The sequence below is a fragment of the Lissotriton helveticus genome, chromosome 1_2 (assembly GCF_964261635.1).
Source record: "Lissotriton helveticus chromosome 1_2, aLisHel1.1, whole genome shotgun sequence".
Classification (NCBI taxonomy): Eukaryota; Metazoa; Chordata; class Amphibia; order Caudata; family Salamandridae; genus Lissotriton; species Lissotriton helveticus.
Window position 1 is genome coordinate 364,530,511 of NC_136058.1, and position 16,287 is coordinate 364,546,797.

The 16,287-nt window shown below is 48.3% G+C and overlaps 1 protein-coding gene across 1 annotated transcript in view; it reads left to right on the top strand.

Moving 5' to 3' along the window:
• Nucleotides 1–15,955, top strand: part of FAM216B (family with sequence similarity 216 member B) — a 62,195-nt gene extending 46,240 nt beyond the window's left edge. The window contains exon 4 of the mRNA XM_078672247.1: nucleotides 15,636–15,955. Coding sequence (XP_078528373.1) covers nucleotides 15,636–15,745 — 110 coding nt within the window. The 3' untranslated portion in view covers nucleotides 15,746–15,955. The remainder of the gene's footprint in view (nucleotides 1–15,635) is intronic.
• The last annotated feature ends 332 nt before the right edge of the window (nucleotides 15,956–16,287 follow it).

The window sequence follows — 16,287 nt, forward strand, 5'->3', positions numbered from 1 at the left end:
TGTTGTTTTGTTTTATCAGTTCCCTACCCCTCCAGACCCTCTGCCCTGCCTCCCTGTGATACATACCTCTGCTGCAGGTACTACTGCTCTCCATCCTGGTAACCTCTCCATTGGCAAGTTACATCGCAAAGCAATTACATTGCATAACTTCGCTACTCTAGTGAGCCACCTTTCTTCCCCTCAGCGGTTCCAGGGCCTGTCCTTGGCTATTTAGCTCTAGGCCTGATTCTGGGTAGAACAGTGGCTGGCCACAATCTATCATCGGCAAAAGTGAGGCAAGTTTTATGGTGCTGCTTGTGTAACATACGCTACAGATTGCATGGTTTGTTACAGATGTATTTCAAAGTGGGTTGAAGAACCTTCTATTTGAACAGCACTGATCCCTAGTCTAACTACTCCAACAAACCTACCAGCACCATTCAAGGTGATGCCTCAGATCACTCTAACGAACGCAGCTAACAGCATCCAGATGACTTGTTTGTGTTGACTCCCATTGCTGATTTACTTAGTATAATATCATCAGACTTGTTCATTACACTTTATCATTTCCCACCTATCAGGTCTAAGTGGTGTGTGCATACATTTCGCTCTTGTATTTGTTTTTTTACGCTCTCTCACCTTATTGTAACAAGTCCGTACCAGGTCTGATACATGCTATATCAAACTACAAAATATATCACTTAATAAACTGATTCAAGGGAGCAGTGCTTGAGCCCTGACAAGGAAGGAGGAGAGTGGCAGAAACCCAAACATGGAGCAGCCCTGTGAAGAGGGTAGCCACGTTTCCCACAGAAAAATACTAGTCATTTGTTTACTTGTTAAGAGTATGCTAGGGCCAGGACATGATACTTAAAAACAACGTTATGGAAATTCACCTGTGTTCAGTTTTAATGTGGCCTGTCTTTGTTTACTTTAATTATCACTTTGGGATGTTCAATGAGCTTTAGAACACATTTTAAAGTGCTTTCTTCTCATAGTTACAGTTTTAAGGCTTTAATGATAAAAGGTAAAAATACCAGCTTTAAGGTATTTTCCTAATTTGTGTACCGCCTGGAACAATAAAACAAATGCTATAAAAGGTGGCCAGGTGGAAACCCTTCCTGTGAATCATCTGCAATAGCCCAAACCCCAGCCAGGGTCAATCAGATGGGGTCTGGGGGTGACATGGAGAGCCAGCCTGAAATTCACAGAAGTGTGGATTTATTGTTTCACAAAAGAGGAGAGGCCAGAAAGCCCAGCAAGGTTATTTCCAGTGCTGACCATGGACACCTGTACTCTCCCTTCTTGTGCTACAATTGCACTGCCTGCTAAAAGGTGGCATGTTTTTGACTGATGTGGCCATATTACATAAATAGGGCAAAAAAAATACATTAAGGAGCTAAAAGAGGAAGTGGGTGGAGCCAATGGAGGAAGTGGGTGGAGCCAGAGAAAGTAGGTGTGGCCTCCAACAAAAATTTGAGCACCTGCACTTCATATTTTACAAATTAAGCACTGCTAGCGCCTCACCAAACATCTCACGGAGAGCTTTGGTCAATGTTTATCATGAACAGAAACTAGGCATTGCCCTGGATTCCCAGGGGGAGGGGTCATTAACATCTGCATTTGCGTTAAGCAAGGACTCTTATAGGCTGGAGAGGGTTCTGGACGCTATATCCCCCGTGCTGGCCAGGAAGCTGTTTCTCCAATGGAGATATGGCACATTGCCTCTGCGATCTTTTACCAGCTCCTGGTCAACCCCGCCCTCTTCCAAGCAGTGCCCGGCATGCTCCTGTGCCGAGGAAACCGATCTACATGTGGTCCTGTTTTGCACAACTTACAAGGCAGCTAGGAAATATTGGCTCCTTCCACTTATTAGAAACCTTGGTTGTAGGGAGTATCTCCCGATGTACAGAATTTTAAAAACCGACGTCTCAACTCCAATCGTTTTTGCATTAGCAAAATTTCTCTCCAATGTCTGGCACACCCGCACCCGTATCCTGAAGTCGCAGGTTCCCATTTAATTTTAAGCCTACAAATCCAAATGTGATTTTAGTAGTTCAAATTACAGAAATGAACAATTTTACAGTGTATAAATTTGTATTGATTGTGGATGATTTTATAATGGTTGTATATGTTTTATTGTATATCTTTGATGGCCACATGGCCGAAATAAAGATTGCTAAAGTAAAGTTAAGTTAACCTGCGAGGGAGATGGGAGAGAGGGTGCCACACAGTCACAATGAAATCCACAAGTAAGTTTCTAAAAACAAGTTTTGTAAATGCTGCTCAGTATGAACAGGAAATATTTTATCAGAAATTCAGAGAAGTCTTAAGTCCTTCTCAGTGTGATGGTGGCAGTCTGTTGGCCTTTAGGTCGTTTCAGTTTGATAATTTGACTTGAAAGAGCATGGACACCCACAGGACTGAGAGAGTAACCGGTTAGAAATAATGGGGCATATTTACAAGGAGGCTGCGCTGCGGCTGCATCACTGTTTTTGACGTAGTGGTGGCACAGAGTACAGACCCATATCTATGAGGCCACGCAAAGCTACTTGACGTGTATTTCATGGTCTCGTCACTAAGGAGTAAGCAGCGCAATTACTCTGCGTCAAATCGGCATTCCAAGTGCATTGCGATAGGTGTTCCCGCGTAATTTATGAGGGAAGGTGTCCCCTCCCCCACAAAAACACCCTGATTTCAATGCAGAAACCTTTGCACCATGCTGCAAGGGTGCCCGCATTGTCGCTAGTGAGGCAATTGTGCGCCAGCGCAAAGGTAAGGACAAGGATGTGTCGTACTGCTGTAAATACGACACACCCTGCACTTTCCTTATGGCGCGGCGCAGAAAGCTGCCTTCCGTGTTGCGTTGCGTCAATTCCTTGTAAATATGCCCCACTGATTGCAGGTTCTGGCTTCAGACTTCTCGACGCACTGGCCTCATCCTGTACTGGGCAGCGCTGCTGGCCCCCTAAGCATTATGGTGTTTGTAGTCAAATACTGTTGAAGAGGGGAAATAAGGGTCACAGTTCCCTACAGAGGGCCCAGGACAGAGGGCTGGATAGCCCTGGTTGATGGTCTATACCCCAGGAGTGGTAGTAGGCATACGTAAGTGCCACACTGTCACTGCCAAATCCCCAAAAAGGAATTTTTAATTACATTTTGTAAATAAATACTTCTCAGCTAGGTCTTCATTATACGATCCACGTGAAAACCAATGCAGAGGTACTGCCCCTATGGAGCACTGTAATTACCAGGTATGGTATTACCACACTACTGCGGGATACAGGGCTCCTTAGTGCTGCACCAGTGGCGCACTCTAATTACCAGGTGTGATATTACCACCCCTTTATGAGATTCAGAGCTCCTTAGTACTGCACCTGTGAAGCGCTGTAATTACTGAGTGTGATATTACCACAATCCTAATGGATTCAGGGCTCCTCAGTACTGCACCTCAGGAGCACCATAATTACCAAGTCTGGTATTACCACCGCACTATGAGATTCAGGGCTCCTTAGTACTGCCCCTGTGGAGCGTGTAATTACCAGGTGTGGTATTACCACCGCACTATGAGATTCAGGGCTCCTTAGTACTGCACTTGTGGAGCCTGTAATTACCAGGTGTAGTATTACCACCGCACTATGAGATTCAGGGCTTCTTAGTACTGCACTTGTGGAGCATGAAATTACCAGGTGTGGTATTACCACCACACTATGAGATTCAGGGCTCCTTAGTACTGCACTTGTGGAGCGTGTAATTACCAGGTGTGGTATTGCCACTTGTGGAGCGTGTAATTACTAGGTGTGGTATTACCTCCGCGCTATGAGATTCAGGGCTCCTTAGTACTGCACTTGTGGAGCGTGTAATTACCAGGTGTGGTATTACCACCGCGCTATGAGATTCAGGGCTCCTTGGTACTGCACTTGTGGAGCGTGTAATTACCAGGTGTGGTATTACCACCGCACTATGACATTCAGGGCTCCTTAGTACTGCACTTGTGGAGCGTGTAATTACCAGGTGTGGTATTACCACCGCACTATGAGATTCAGGGCTCCTTAGTACTGCACCTGTGGAGCGTGTAATTACCAGGTGTGGTATTACCACTGCACTATGAGATTCAGGGCTCCTTAGTACTGCACCTGTGGAGCGTGTAATTACCAGGTGTGGTATTACCACCACACTATGAGATTCAGGGCTCCTTAGTACTGCACCTGTGGAGCGTGTAATTACAAGGTGTGGTATTACCACCGCACTATGAGATTCAGGGCTCCTTAATACTGCACTTGTGGAGCATGTAATTACCAGGTGTGGTATTACCACCGCACTATGAGATTCAGGGCTCCTTAGTACTGCACTTGTGGAGCATGTAATTACCAGGTGTGTAATTACCACCGCACTATGAGATTCAGGGCTCCTCAGTACTGCACTTGTGGAGCATGTAATTACCAGGTGTGGTATTACCACCGCCCTATGAGATTCAGGGCTCCTTCGCACTGCACCTGTGGAGCATGTAATTACCAGGTGTGGTATTACCACCACACTATGAGATTCAGGGCTCCTTAGCACTGCACTTGTGGAGCATGTAATTACCAGGTGTGGTATTACCACCGCACTATGAGATTCAGGGCTCCTTAGTACTGCACTTGTGGAGCATGTAATTACCAGGTGTGGTATTACCACCGCACTATGAGATTCAGGGCTCCTTAGTACTGCACTTGTGGAGCCTGTAATTACCAGGTGTGGTATTACCACCGCCCTATGAGATTCAGGGCTCCTTAGTACTGCACTTGTGGAGCCTGTAATTACCAGGTGTGGTATTACCACCGCACTATGAGATTCAGGGCTCCTTAGTACTGCACTTGTGGAGCCTGTAATTACCAGGTGTGGTATTACCACCACACTATGAGATTCAGGGCTCCTTAGTACTGCACTTGTGGAGCATGTAATTACCAGGTGTGGTATTACCACCGCACTATAAGACTCAGGGCTCCTTAGTACTGCACTTGTGGAGCATGCAATTACCAGGTGTGCTATTACCACCACACGTGGGGCCCGATTCACAGAATGAATTTAAGACTAAATCCTAAACTTACTACTATTTGGTATTCACAGAATGCACTCACTACTTTCGGGATTCACAGAGTCAACTTACTACTTTTGGGATTCACAGAATAAACTTACTACTTTCGGTATTCACAGAATTGATTTAAGACTACTAACTCTTAGTCCGAACTCGGGCCAGAAATTCTGGCCCGGAGGCGGAGCTTCCGGCTTGGGGTGGAGCTTCCGGACTGGAGGCGGAGCTTCTGGCTTGGGGGCGGAGCTTCCGGCCCGGAGTCGGAGCTTACGTCCCAGAGGTGGAGATTTCAGCCATGGCTAAAATCCCCACCTCTGAGCCGGAAGCTCTGCCTCCAAGCCGCAAGCTCCGACTCCGGGCCGGAAGCTCCGCCCCCAAGCCGGAAGCTCCGCCTCCAAGCCGGAAGCTCTGCCTCCGGGCCGGAATTTCCTGCCCGAGTTCGGACTAAGAGTTAGTAGTCTTAAATCAATTCGATGAATACCGAAAGTAGTACGTTTATTCTGTGAATCCCGAAAGTAGTAAGTTGACTCTGTGAATCCCGAAAGTAGTAAGTGCATTCTGTGAATACCAAATAGTAGTAAGTTTAGGATTTAGTCTTAAGTTCATTCTGTGAATCGGGTCCTATGAGATTCAGGGCTCCTTAGCACTGCAACTGTGGAGCGTGTAATTACCAGGTGTGGTATTACCACCGCACTATGAGATTCAGGGCTCCTTAGTACTGCACTTGTGGAGCATGTAATTACCAGGTGTGGTATTACCACCGCACTATGAGATTCAGGGCTCCTTAGTACTGCACTTGTGGAGCATGTAATTACCAGGTGTGGTATTACCACTGCACTATGAGATTCAGGGCTCCTTAGTACTGCACTTGTGGAGCATGTAATTACCAGGTGTGGTATTACCACCGCACTATGAGATTCACTGCCCCTTAATACTGCACTTGCGGAGCATGTAATTACCAGGTGTGGTATTACCACTGCACTATGAGATTCAGGGCTCCTTAGTACTGCACTTGTGGAGCATGTAATTACCAGGTGTGGTATTGCCACCGCACTATGAGATTCAGGGCTCCTTAGCACTGCAACTGTGAGCGTGTAATTACCAGGTGTGGTATTACCACTGCACTATGAGATTCAGGGCTCCTTAGTACTGCACTTATGGAGCATGTAATTACCAGGTGTGGTATTACCACCGCACTATGAGATTCAGGGCTCCTTAGCACTGCAAGTGGAGCGTGTAATTACCAGGTGTGGTATTACCACCGCACTATGAGATTCAGGGCTCCTTAGCACTGCACTAGTGGAGCATGTAATTAACAGGTGTGGTATTACCACCGCACTATGAGATTTAGGGCTCCTTAGTACTGCACCTGTGGAGTGTGTAATTACCAGGTGTGGTATTACCACTGCACTATGAGATTCAGGGCTCCTTAGTACTGCACCTGTGGAGCATGTAATTAACAGGTGTGGTATTACCACCGCACTATGAGATTCAGGGCTCCTTAGTACTGCACCTGTGGAGCGTGTAATTACCAGGTGTGGTATTACCACAATCCTAAGGGATTCAGGGCTCCTCAGTACTGCGCCTCAGGAGCATTATAATTACCAGGTCTGTTATTACCGCCCCATTATGAGATTCAGGGCTCCTTAGTACTGCACCTGCGGAGCGTGTAATTACCAGGTGTGGTATTACCACCGCACTATGAGATTCAGGGCTCCTTAGTACTGCCCCTGTGGAGCGTGTAATTACCAGGTGTGGTATTACCACCGCACTATGAGATTCAGGGCTCCTTAGTACTGCACTTGTGGAGCGTGTAATTACCAGGTGTGGTATTACCTCCGCGCTATGAGATTCAGGGCTCCTTAGTACTGCACTTGTGGAGCGTGTAATTACCAGGTGTGGTATTAACACCGCGCTATGAGATTCAGGGCTCCTTAGTACTGCACTTGTGGAGCGTGTAATTACCAGGTGTGGTATTACCACCGCACTATGAGATTCAGGGCTCCTTACTACTGCACTTGTGGAGCGTGTAATTACCAGGTGTGGTATTACCACTGCACTTTGAGATTCAGGGCTCCTTAGTACTGCACCTGTGGAGCGTGTAATTACCAGGTGTGGTATTACCACTGCACTATGAGATTCAGGGCTTCTTAGTACTGCACCTGTGGAGCGTGTAATTACCAGGTGTGGTATTACCACCGCACTATGAGATTCAGGGCTCCTTAGTACTGCACCTGTGGAGCGTGTAATTACCAGGTGTGGTATTACCACCGCACTATGAGATTCAGGGCTCCTTAATACTGCACTTGTGGAGCATGTAATTACCAGGTGTGGTATTACCACTGCACTATGAGATTCAGGGCTCCTTAGTACTGCACTTGTGGAGCGTGTAATTACCAGGTGTGGTATTACCACCGCACTATGAGATTCAGGGCTCCTTAGCACTGCACCTGTGGAGCATGTAATTACCAGGTGTAGTATTACCACCGCACTATGAGATTCAGGGCTCCTTAGTACTGCACTTGTGGAGCATGTACTTACCAGGTGTGGTATTACCACCGCACTATGAGATTCAGGGCTCCTTAGTACTGCACCTGTGGAGCGTGTAATTACCAGGTGTGGTATTACCACCGCACTATGAGATTCAGGGCTCTTTAGCACTGCACCTGTGGATCGTGTAATTACCAGGTGTGGTATTACCACCCCACTATGGGATTCAGGGCTCCTCAGCACTGTGATTACCGGGTGTGGTGTTACCACAATCCTACTAGATTCAGGGCTCATTAGTACTGCACCTAAAGAGTACCATAAATATCAGGTCTGGTATTACCACACCACTATGAGATGGACCATCCAGATTACTTGCAGGAGAGCTTCATTAATCCAAGTCGTAGTCTTTGGCCCCCCTATCCTCCTAATGCCCTCACACCCTTATCTCCTTCTAGAATACCTGGGAGCGGTACTTGTGTCTGCTATCTTTTACAAGGCGATGTTCCAGGTGAGGAGGGGATATGAACGGGAGTGGCAACTGGATATTTAGTTATAGAAAAGGAAGACTCTTTTATCAAATGTCACAAGAGACTCTTCCACCTTACCTGTTGTCTCTAGACCCTTCCACCTTGCCTCTCGTCTCAAGACTCTTCCACCTTACCTGTTGTCTCTAGACCCTTCCACCCTATCTGTTGTCTCTAGACTCTCCCAGCTTACCTGTTGTCTTTCAACCCTCCCACCTTACCTGTTGTCTTTAGTACCTCCCACCTTACCTGTTGCCTCTAGCCCCTCCCACCTTACCTGTTGTCTCTAGACTCTTCCACCTTACCTGTTGTCTTTCAACCCTTCCACCTTACCTGTTGTCTCTAGACTCTTCCACCTTACCTGTTGTCTCTAGACCCTTCCACCTTACCTGTTGTCTTTAGTCCCTCCCACCTTACCTGTTGTCTTTAGTCCCTCCCACCTTACCTGTTTTCTCTAGACCCTTCCACCTTACCTGTTGTCTTTAGTCCCTCCCACCTTACCTGTTGTCTCTAGCCCCTCCCACCTTACCCGTTGTCTCTAGCCCCTCCCACCTTCCCTGTTGTCTCTAGCCCCTCCCACCTTACCTGTTGTCTCTAGACCCTTCCACCTTACCTGTTGTCTGTAAACCCTCCCACCGTACCTGTTGTCTCTAGACTCTTCCACCTTACCTGATTCTCTAGACCCTCCCACCTTACCTCTTGTCTCTCGACCCTTCCACCTTACCTGTTCTCTCTAGCCCCTCCCACCTTACCTGTTGTCTCTAGACCCTTCTCACTTACTTGTTGTCTCTTGACCCTTCCACCTAGCCTCTCGTCTCTAGACTCTTCCACCTTACCTGTTGTCTCTAGCCCCTCCCACCTTACCTGTTGTCTCTAGACTCTTCCACCTTACCTGTTGTCTCTAGCCCCTCCCACCTTACCTGTTGTCTCTAGCCCCTCCCACCTTACCTGTTGTCTCTAGACTCTTCCACCTTACCTGTTGTCCCTAGACTCTTCCACCTTACCTGTTGTCTGTAGACCCTTCTCCCTTACCTGTTGTCTCTAGACCCTTCCACCCTACCTGTTGTCTCTAGACTCTTCCACCTTACCTGTTGTCTGTGGACCCTTCTCCCTTACCTGTTGTCTCTAGACCCTTCCACCCTACCTGTTGTCTCTAAAATCTTCCACCTTACCTGTTGTCTTTAGTCCCTCCCACCTTACCTGTTGTCTCTAGACTCTTCCACCTTACCTGTTGTTTCTAGACCCTTCCACCTTACCTGTTGTCTCTAGACCCTTCCACCCTACCTGTTATCTCTAGACCCTTCCACCTTACCTGTTGTCTTTAGTCCCTCCCACCTTACCTGTTGTCTCTAGACCCTTCCACCCTACCTGTTGTCTCTAGACCTTCCCACCTTACCTGTTATCTCTAGACCCTTCCACCTTACCTGTTGTCTTTAGTCCCTCCCACCTTACCTGTTGTCTCTAGACCCTTCCACCTTACCTGTTGTCTCCAGCCCCTCCCACCTTACCTGTTGTCTCCAGCCCCTCCCACCTTACCCGTTGTCTCTAGCCCCTCCCACCTTCCCTGTTGTCTCTAGCCCCTCCCACCTTACCTGTTGTCTCTAGACCCTTCCACCTTACCTGTTGTCTGTAAACCCTCCCACCGTACCTGTTGTCTCTAGACTCTTCCACCTTACCTGATTCTCTAGACCCTCCCACCTTACCCGTTGTCTCTAGCCCCTCCCACCTTACCCGTTGTCTCTAGCCCCTCCCACCTTACCTCTTGTCTCTCGACCCTTCCACCTTACCTGTTCTCTCTAGCCCCTCCCACCTTACCTGTTGTCTCTAGACCCTTCTCACTTACTTGTTGTCTCTTGACCCTTCCACCTAGCCTCTCGTCTCTAGACTCTTCCACCTTACCTGTTGTCTCTAGCCCCTCCCACCTTACCTGTTGTCTCTAGACTCTTCCACCTTACCTGTTGTCTCTAGCCCCTCCCACCTTACCTGTTGTCTCTAGCCCCTCCCACCTTACCTGTTGTCTCTAGACTCTTCCACCTTACCTGTTGTCTCTAGACTCTTCCACCTTACCTGTTGTCTGTAGACCCTTCTCCCTTACCTGTTGTCTCTAGACCCTTCCACCCTACCTGTTGTCTCTAGACTCTTCCACCTTACCTGTTGTCTGTAGACCCTTCTCCCTTACCTGTTGTCTCTAGACCCTTCCACCCTACCTGTTGTCTCTAGACTCTTCCACCTTACCTGTTGTCTGTAGACCCTTCTCCCTTACCTGTTGTCTCTAGACTCTTCCACCTTACCTGTTGTCTCTAGCCCCTCCCACCTTACCTGTTGTCTCTAGCCCCTCCCACCTTACCTGTTGTCTCTAGTCTCTTCCACCTTACCTGTTGTCTCTAGACTCTTCCACCTTACCTGTTGTCTGTAGACCCTTCTCCCTTACCTGTTGTCTTTAGTCCCTCCCACCTTACCTGTTGTCTCTAGACTCTTCCACCTTACCTGCTGTTTCTAAGACCCTTCCACCTTACCTGTTGTCTCTAGACCCTTCCACCCTACCTGTTATCTCTAGACCCTTCCACCTTACCTGTTGTCTTTAGTCCCTCCCACCTTACCTGTTGTCTCTAGCCCCTCCCACCTTACCCGTTGTCTCTAGCCCCTCCCACCTTACCTGTTGTCTCAAGCCCCTCCCACCTTACCTGTTGTCTCTAGACTCTTCCACCTTACCTGTTGTCTCTAGACTCTTCCACCTTACCTGTTGTCTGTAGACCCTTCTCCCTTACCTGTTGTCTCTAGACCCTTCCACCTTACCTGTTGTCTCTAGCCCCTCCCACCTTACCTGTTGTCTGTAGACCCTTCTCCCTTACCTGTTGTCTCTAGACCCTTCCACCTTACCTGTTGTCTCTAGCCCCTCCCACCTTACCTGTTGTCTGTAGACCCTTCTCCCTTACCTGTTGTCTCTAGACCCTTCCACCCTACCTGTTGTCTCTAGACTCTTCCACCTTACCTGTTGTCTGTAGACCCTTCTCCCTTACCTGTTGTCTCTAGACCCTTCCACCCTACCTGTTGTCTCTAGAATCTTCCACCTTACCTGTTGTCTTTAGTCCCTCCCACCTTACCTGTTGTCTCTAGACTCTTCCACCTTACCTGTTGTTTCTAGACCCTTCCACCTTACCTGTTGTCTCTAGACCCTTCCACCCTACCTGTTATCTCTAGACCCTTCCACCTTACCTGTTGTCTTTAGTCCCTCCCACCTTACCTGTTGTCTTTAGTCCCTCCCACCTTACCCGTTGTCTCTAGCCCCTCCCACCTTCCCTGTTGTCTCTAGCCCCTCCCACCTTACCTGTTGTCTGTAAACCCTCCCACCTTACCTCTTGTCTCTCGACCCTTCCACCTTACCTGTTGTCTCTAGCCTCTCCCACCTTACCTGTTGTCTCTAGACTCTTCCACCTTACCGGTTGTCTCTAGACTCTTCTCCCTTACCGGTTGTCTCTAGAATCTTCCACCTTACCTGTTGTCTCTAGACTCTTCCACCTTACCTGTTGTCTCTAGACTCTTCCACCTTACCTGTTGTCTGTAGACCCTTCTCCCTTACCTGTTGTCTGTAGACCCTCCTCCCTTACCTGTTGTCTCTAGAATCTTCCACCTTACCTGTTGTCTCTAGACCCTTCCACCTTACCTGTTGTCTCTAGCCCCTCCCACCTTACCTGTTGTCTCTAGACTCTTCCACCTTACCTGTTGTCTCTAGACTCTTCCACCTTACCTGTTGTCTCTAGACCCTTCCACCCTACCTGTTGTCTGTAGACTCTTCCACCTTACCTGTTGTCTCTAGACCCTTCCACCTTACCTGTTGTCTCTAGCCCCTCCCACCTTACCTGTTGTCTGTAGACCCTTCTCCCTTACCTGTTGTCTCTAGACCCTTCCACCTTACCTGTTGTCTGTAGACTCTTCCACCTTACCTGTTGTCTCTAGACCCTTCCACCTTACCTGTTATCTCTAGCCCCTCCCACCTTACCTGTTGTCTCTAGACCCTTCCACCCTACCTGTTGTCTCTAGCCCCTCCCACCTTACCTGTTGTCTCTAGACTCTTCTCCCTTACCTGTTGTTTCTAGCCCCTCCCACCTTATGTCTATGTCTATGTATTTATTTTTATATAGCGCATAATTCACCAATAGGTCTCAGAGCGCTTGCGAGACAACTGGAGAGAAGAGAACCCAAAGGGGATTAATTACAGACTAAAAAGCCATGTTTTAAGGTTTTTGCGGAAAGTTTTAAGGTTGGGGTCCAGTCTGATGGTTAGTGGTAGTGTGTTCCAGATGGTGGGGCCTATTTTGGAGAAGCTTCTGTCTCCGTTTCTTACGGTCCTGACCTTGGGGACCTTTAAAAGATGTTTAGTAGAAGAGCGCAGGGTTCTCCCGGGACAGTAACCTTGGAGTTTCCGCTGTAGGTATTTTGGTCCGTGTCCGTTGATGGATTTATGCACCAAGCAGCAGATTTTAAATGAAATACGTTTTCTTATGGGGAGCCAATGGAGCGCCTTCAGACATGGGGCTGAAGGTGTGCGGGGTGGGAGGTCTAGAGTCAGCCTTGCCACTGAATTCTGCAGAGTCTGGAGTTTGGTGAGGGCACTGTCGTTCACATCGGCCAATAGCGCATTTCCATAATCAAGACGACTGATTATGAGGCCTTGAATGAGGGGTTTTCGAGAAGCAAGTGGGAGCCACTTAAAAAATTTTCTAAGACTTCTCATTAATCCGATACTTGAATGGACAATTTTGTTTATGTGTGGGGTCAGGGATAGTTTATCATCAATGATGACTCCCAGGTTTCTGACTGTGTTTTTAGGGACAGGGCAGGGGCCTAAGGCCGTAGGCCACCATTCGTCGGACCAGATTTTATTGGCCATGCCAAATAGCATGATCTCTGTTTTTGCAGCATTCAGCATTAAATAATTGTTGTTCATCCATTTTTGAATGTCGATCATGCACTGTTGGAATCTGATTTTGGCATCTGCCGGATTGGGGCCTAAGGTTATCAGAATCTGAGTGTCATCAGCATAGGATATCGTATCAAAGCCGTGTGCTTTGATTACCTTTGCTAGTGGGGATAGATAAACATTAAATAGAGTGGGGCTCAATATGGAGCCCTGCGGTACTCCTTTATCATTTTCCACAAAGGGGGACGAGAATGGACCGATCTTAATCTGAGATTGTCTTCCGGCAAGATAGCTCTGGATCCAACTGTGTGCGCGGCCTCCGACACCGATCTCCGCCAGCCGTCTCAACAAGACGCTATGGGAAATGGTGTCGAAGGCCGCTGACAGATCCAATAGGATCAGGATGGCCGATTGTTTGGCATCCAGGGCCAGCCGGATGTTGTCTACCACCTCTAAAAGCGCGGTCTCAGTGCTGTGGCAGGCTCTAAAGCCCGATTGGGAGGTGTCTAAGATCATGTTGTCTTCTAGATATTTAGTCAGTTGGTTATTTATTAAGGACTCCATGACTTTGCCAAAAAATGGTAAAAGGGAAATAGGGCGGTAGTTAATAGACAGTTTAGGATCAGCATTATTCTTTTTAAGGATGGGTTTCACTGTTGCTTTTTTCCATGTTACCTGATTCTCTAGCCCCTCCCACCTTACCTGTTGTCTCTAGCCCCTCCCACCTTCCCTGTTGTCTCTAGCCCCTCCCACCTTACCTGTTGTCTCTAGACTCTTCTCCCTTACCTGTTGTCCGTAAACCCTCCCACCTTACCTCTTGTCTCTCGACCCTCCCACCCTACCTGTTGTCTCTAGCCCCTCCCACCTTACCTGTTGTCTCTAGACTCTTCTCCCTTACCTGTTGTCTCTAGCCCCTCCCACCTTACCTGTTGTCTCTAGCCCCTCCCACCTTACCTGTTGTCTCTAGCCCCTCCCACCTTACCTGTTGTTTCTAGCCCCTCCCACCTTACCTGTTGTCTCTAGACCCTTCGCTCTTACCTGTTGTCTGTAGACCCTTCTCCCTTACCTGTTGTCTTTAGTACCTCCCACCTTACCTGTTGCCTCTAGCCCCTCCCACCTTACCTGTTGTCTCTAGCCCCTCCCACCTTACCTGTTGTCTCTAGCCCCTCCCACCTTACCTGTTGTCTCTAGCCCCTCCCACCTTACCTGTTGTCTCTAGACTCTTCCACCTTACCTGTTGTCTCTAGCCCCTCCCACCTTACCTGTTGTCTCTAGCCCCTCCCACCTTACCTGTTGTTTCTAGCCCCTCCCACCTTACCTGTTGTCTCTAGACCCTTCGCTCTTACCTGTTGTCTGTAGACCCTTCTCCCTTACCTGTTGTCTTTAGTACCTCCCACCCTACCTGTTGCCTCTAGCCCCTCCCACCTTACCTGTTGTCTCTAGCCCCTCCCACCTTACCTGTTGTCTCTAGCCCCTCCCACCTTACCTGTTGTCTCTAGCCCCTCCCACCTTACCTGTTGTCTCTAGACTCTTCCACCTTACCTGTTGTCTCTAGCCCCTCCCACCTTACCTGTTGTCTCTAGCCCCTCCCACCTTACCTGTTGTTTCTAGCCCCTCCCACCTTACCTGTTGTCTCTAGACCCTTCGCTCTTACCTGTTGTCTGTAGACCCTTCTCCCTTACCTGTTGTCTTTAGTACCTCCCACCTTACCTGTTGCCTCTAGCCCCTCCCACCTTACCTGTTGTCTCTAGCCCCTCCCACCTTACCTGTTGTCTCTAGCCCCTCCCACCTTACCTATTGTCTTTACGCCCTTCTAACCCAATCTGCGGTACTGTAGATTATGAACAAGGTTCCATTTTGCGCATGTGTAAATTAGCAACATTATTTCCACAAGAGAACTTGCAATCTGTGCACACAAAGCTCGCCCCAGAGCACACAGGTTTTACCCGCACAACACATTGTAATCAGAGGGGGGTCTTGGATCGGACGAGTGCCCTGGTGAGGTGCTTAGCCAATAAGCAGAGGTAACTCAAATGCTGGTTGCCCATCCCTTTTGTAACACAGTTTTAAGAGTTCACGCTGCTTCACACCAGTTGGATGTTGGTGCTGGGGAGCATCAAAACACTTTAAGTGATCCAGTGTTCTGCCTGCTTCCCAGCAGTGGGAGCCCAAGAGCTAAACATATGGCCAAACCAGTGGTCCTCACCACAACAGAAACACCTGGGTCTGCAACAAACAAGACAGGAAAAGGCAGAAAAGAGGGCCAGTAGGGGTGGGCATCCCTTTCAAAGGAGGGGTTCCCTGACCCACCTGTGGTGGCATGCTCCATCATTATAAGGAACCAGTCATCTCACATTACAACAGCCAGGAGACCCTCGGATGAAGCAGAGGCTCTGATGCTGCTGCAGACGAGGTGAAATAGGCTGAGCATTGATGTGCGTGTCTAAGGAGGCTGCAGCCAGAAGCTCTCTTGATTAGTCAGGGATGGTCTTTGTTATATCCTAAGGTTTACATTTATATGTATATCAGCCTAGTTCCTCCTAGCTGCTCAGCCAGAGTGAGAGATGGTAACGGAATGTTGGTGGGTACAACAGTCTTCCTCCACAATGGTCCATTAATCGAGTGTATTTCTTGCTCATTGGTCCAGGTTACATCACGTATGCGGATGCGGCGCGCTACTTGTCTGTTCTGATGAGACCAGAGATGGACCACGCCACCACCAAAAGCATCAGAGACAAGAGGGCCAGCAGGAGATGAAAAGCGTCAGAAACCATCCTGGGATTGGGTCATGCCAGGGGTGTGTCGGATGGTGTGTCGCAACAGCATCTTTAAACAGAGCTTGTCATGAACCTACTGTCCTCTCAACAAGAGAGGCTGGAAACTTCTGCTTTATTTTGGTCTCAAATTTACTAAGCTACGAAAAAAGAACTGTGCTGAAAATGTCTTACATAAAATGTAATTCCTGCATTCTGTGAAGACTTATTTTCAAATGAGAAAGTAACAGGCGTGGAAAACGAAGGAGCGCCTGAGTAATTGTGGGAGCCAAGAGATGGAAGGCCATTTCATTAGCAGTGGCCTACAGGGGTAATATTACACTTTTTCATAGGATGAAACAATTTTTTTGCACAAGGTAAATTAAAGTTTTGTCTGTGGAAACATGAATGTCAAGTCCTTAGTTGAGGTGGGCGAGCCACTGAAAGCTCAAGCCGAAGTCTGGCACTGGCTCAGCTCGAGGTCCTTTTGGAACTTCGAGCCCATAACAAGCCGAGCTTTTATCTGCCTTCCTCTCCTACATCACG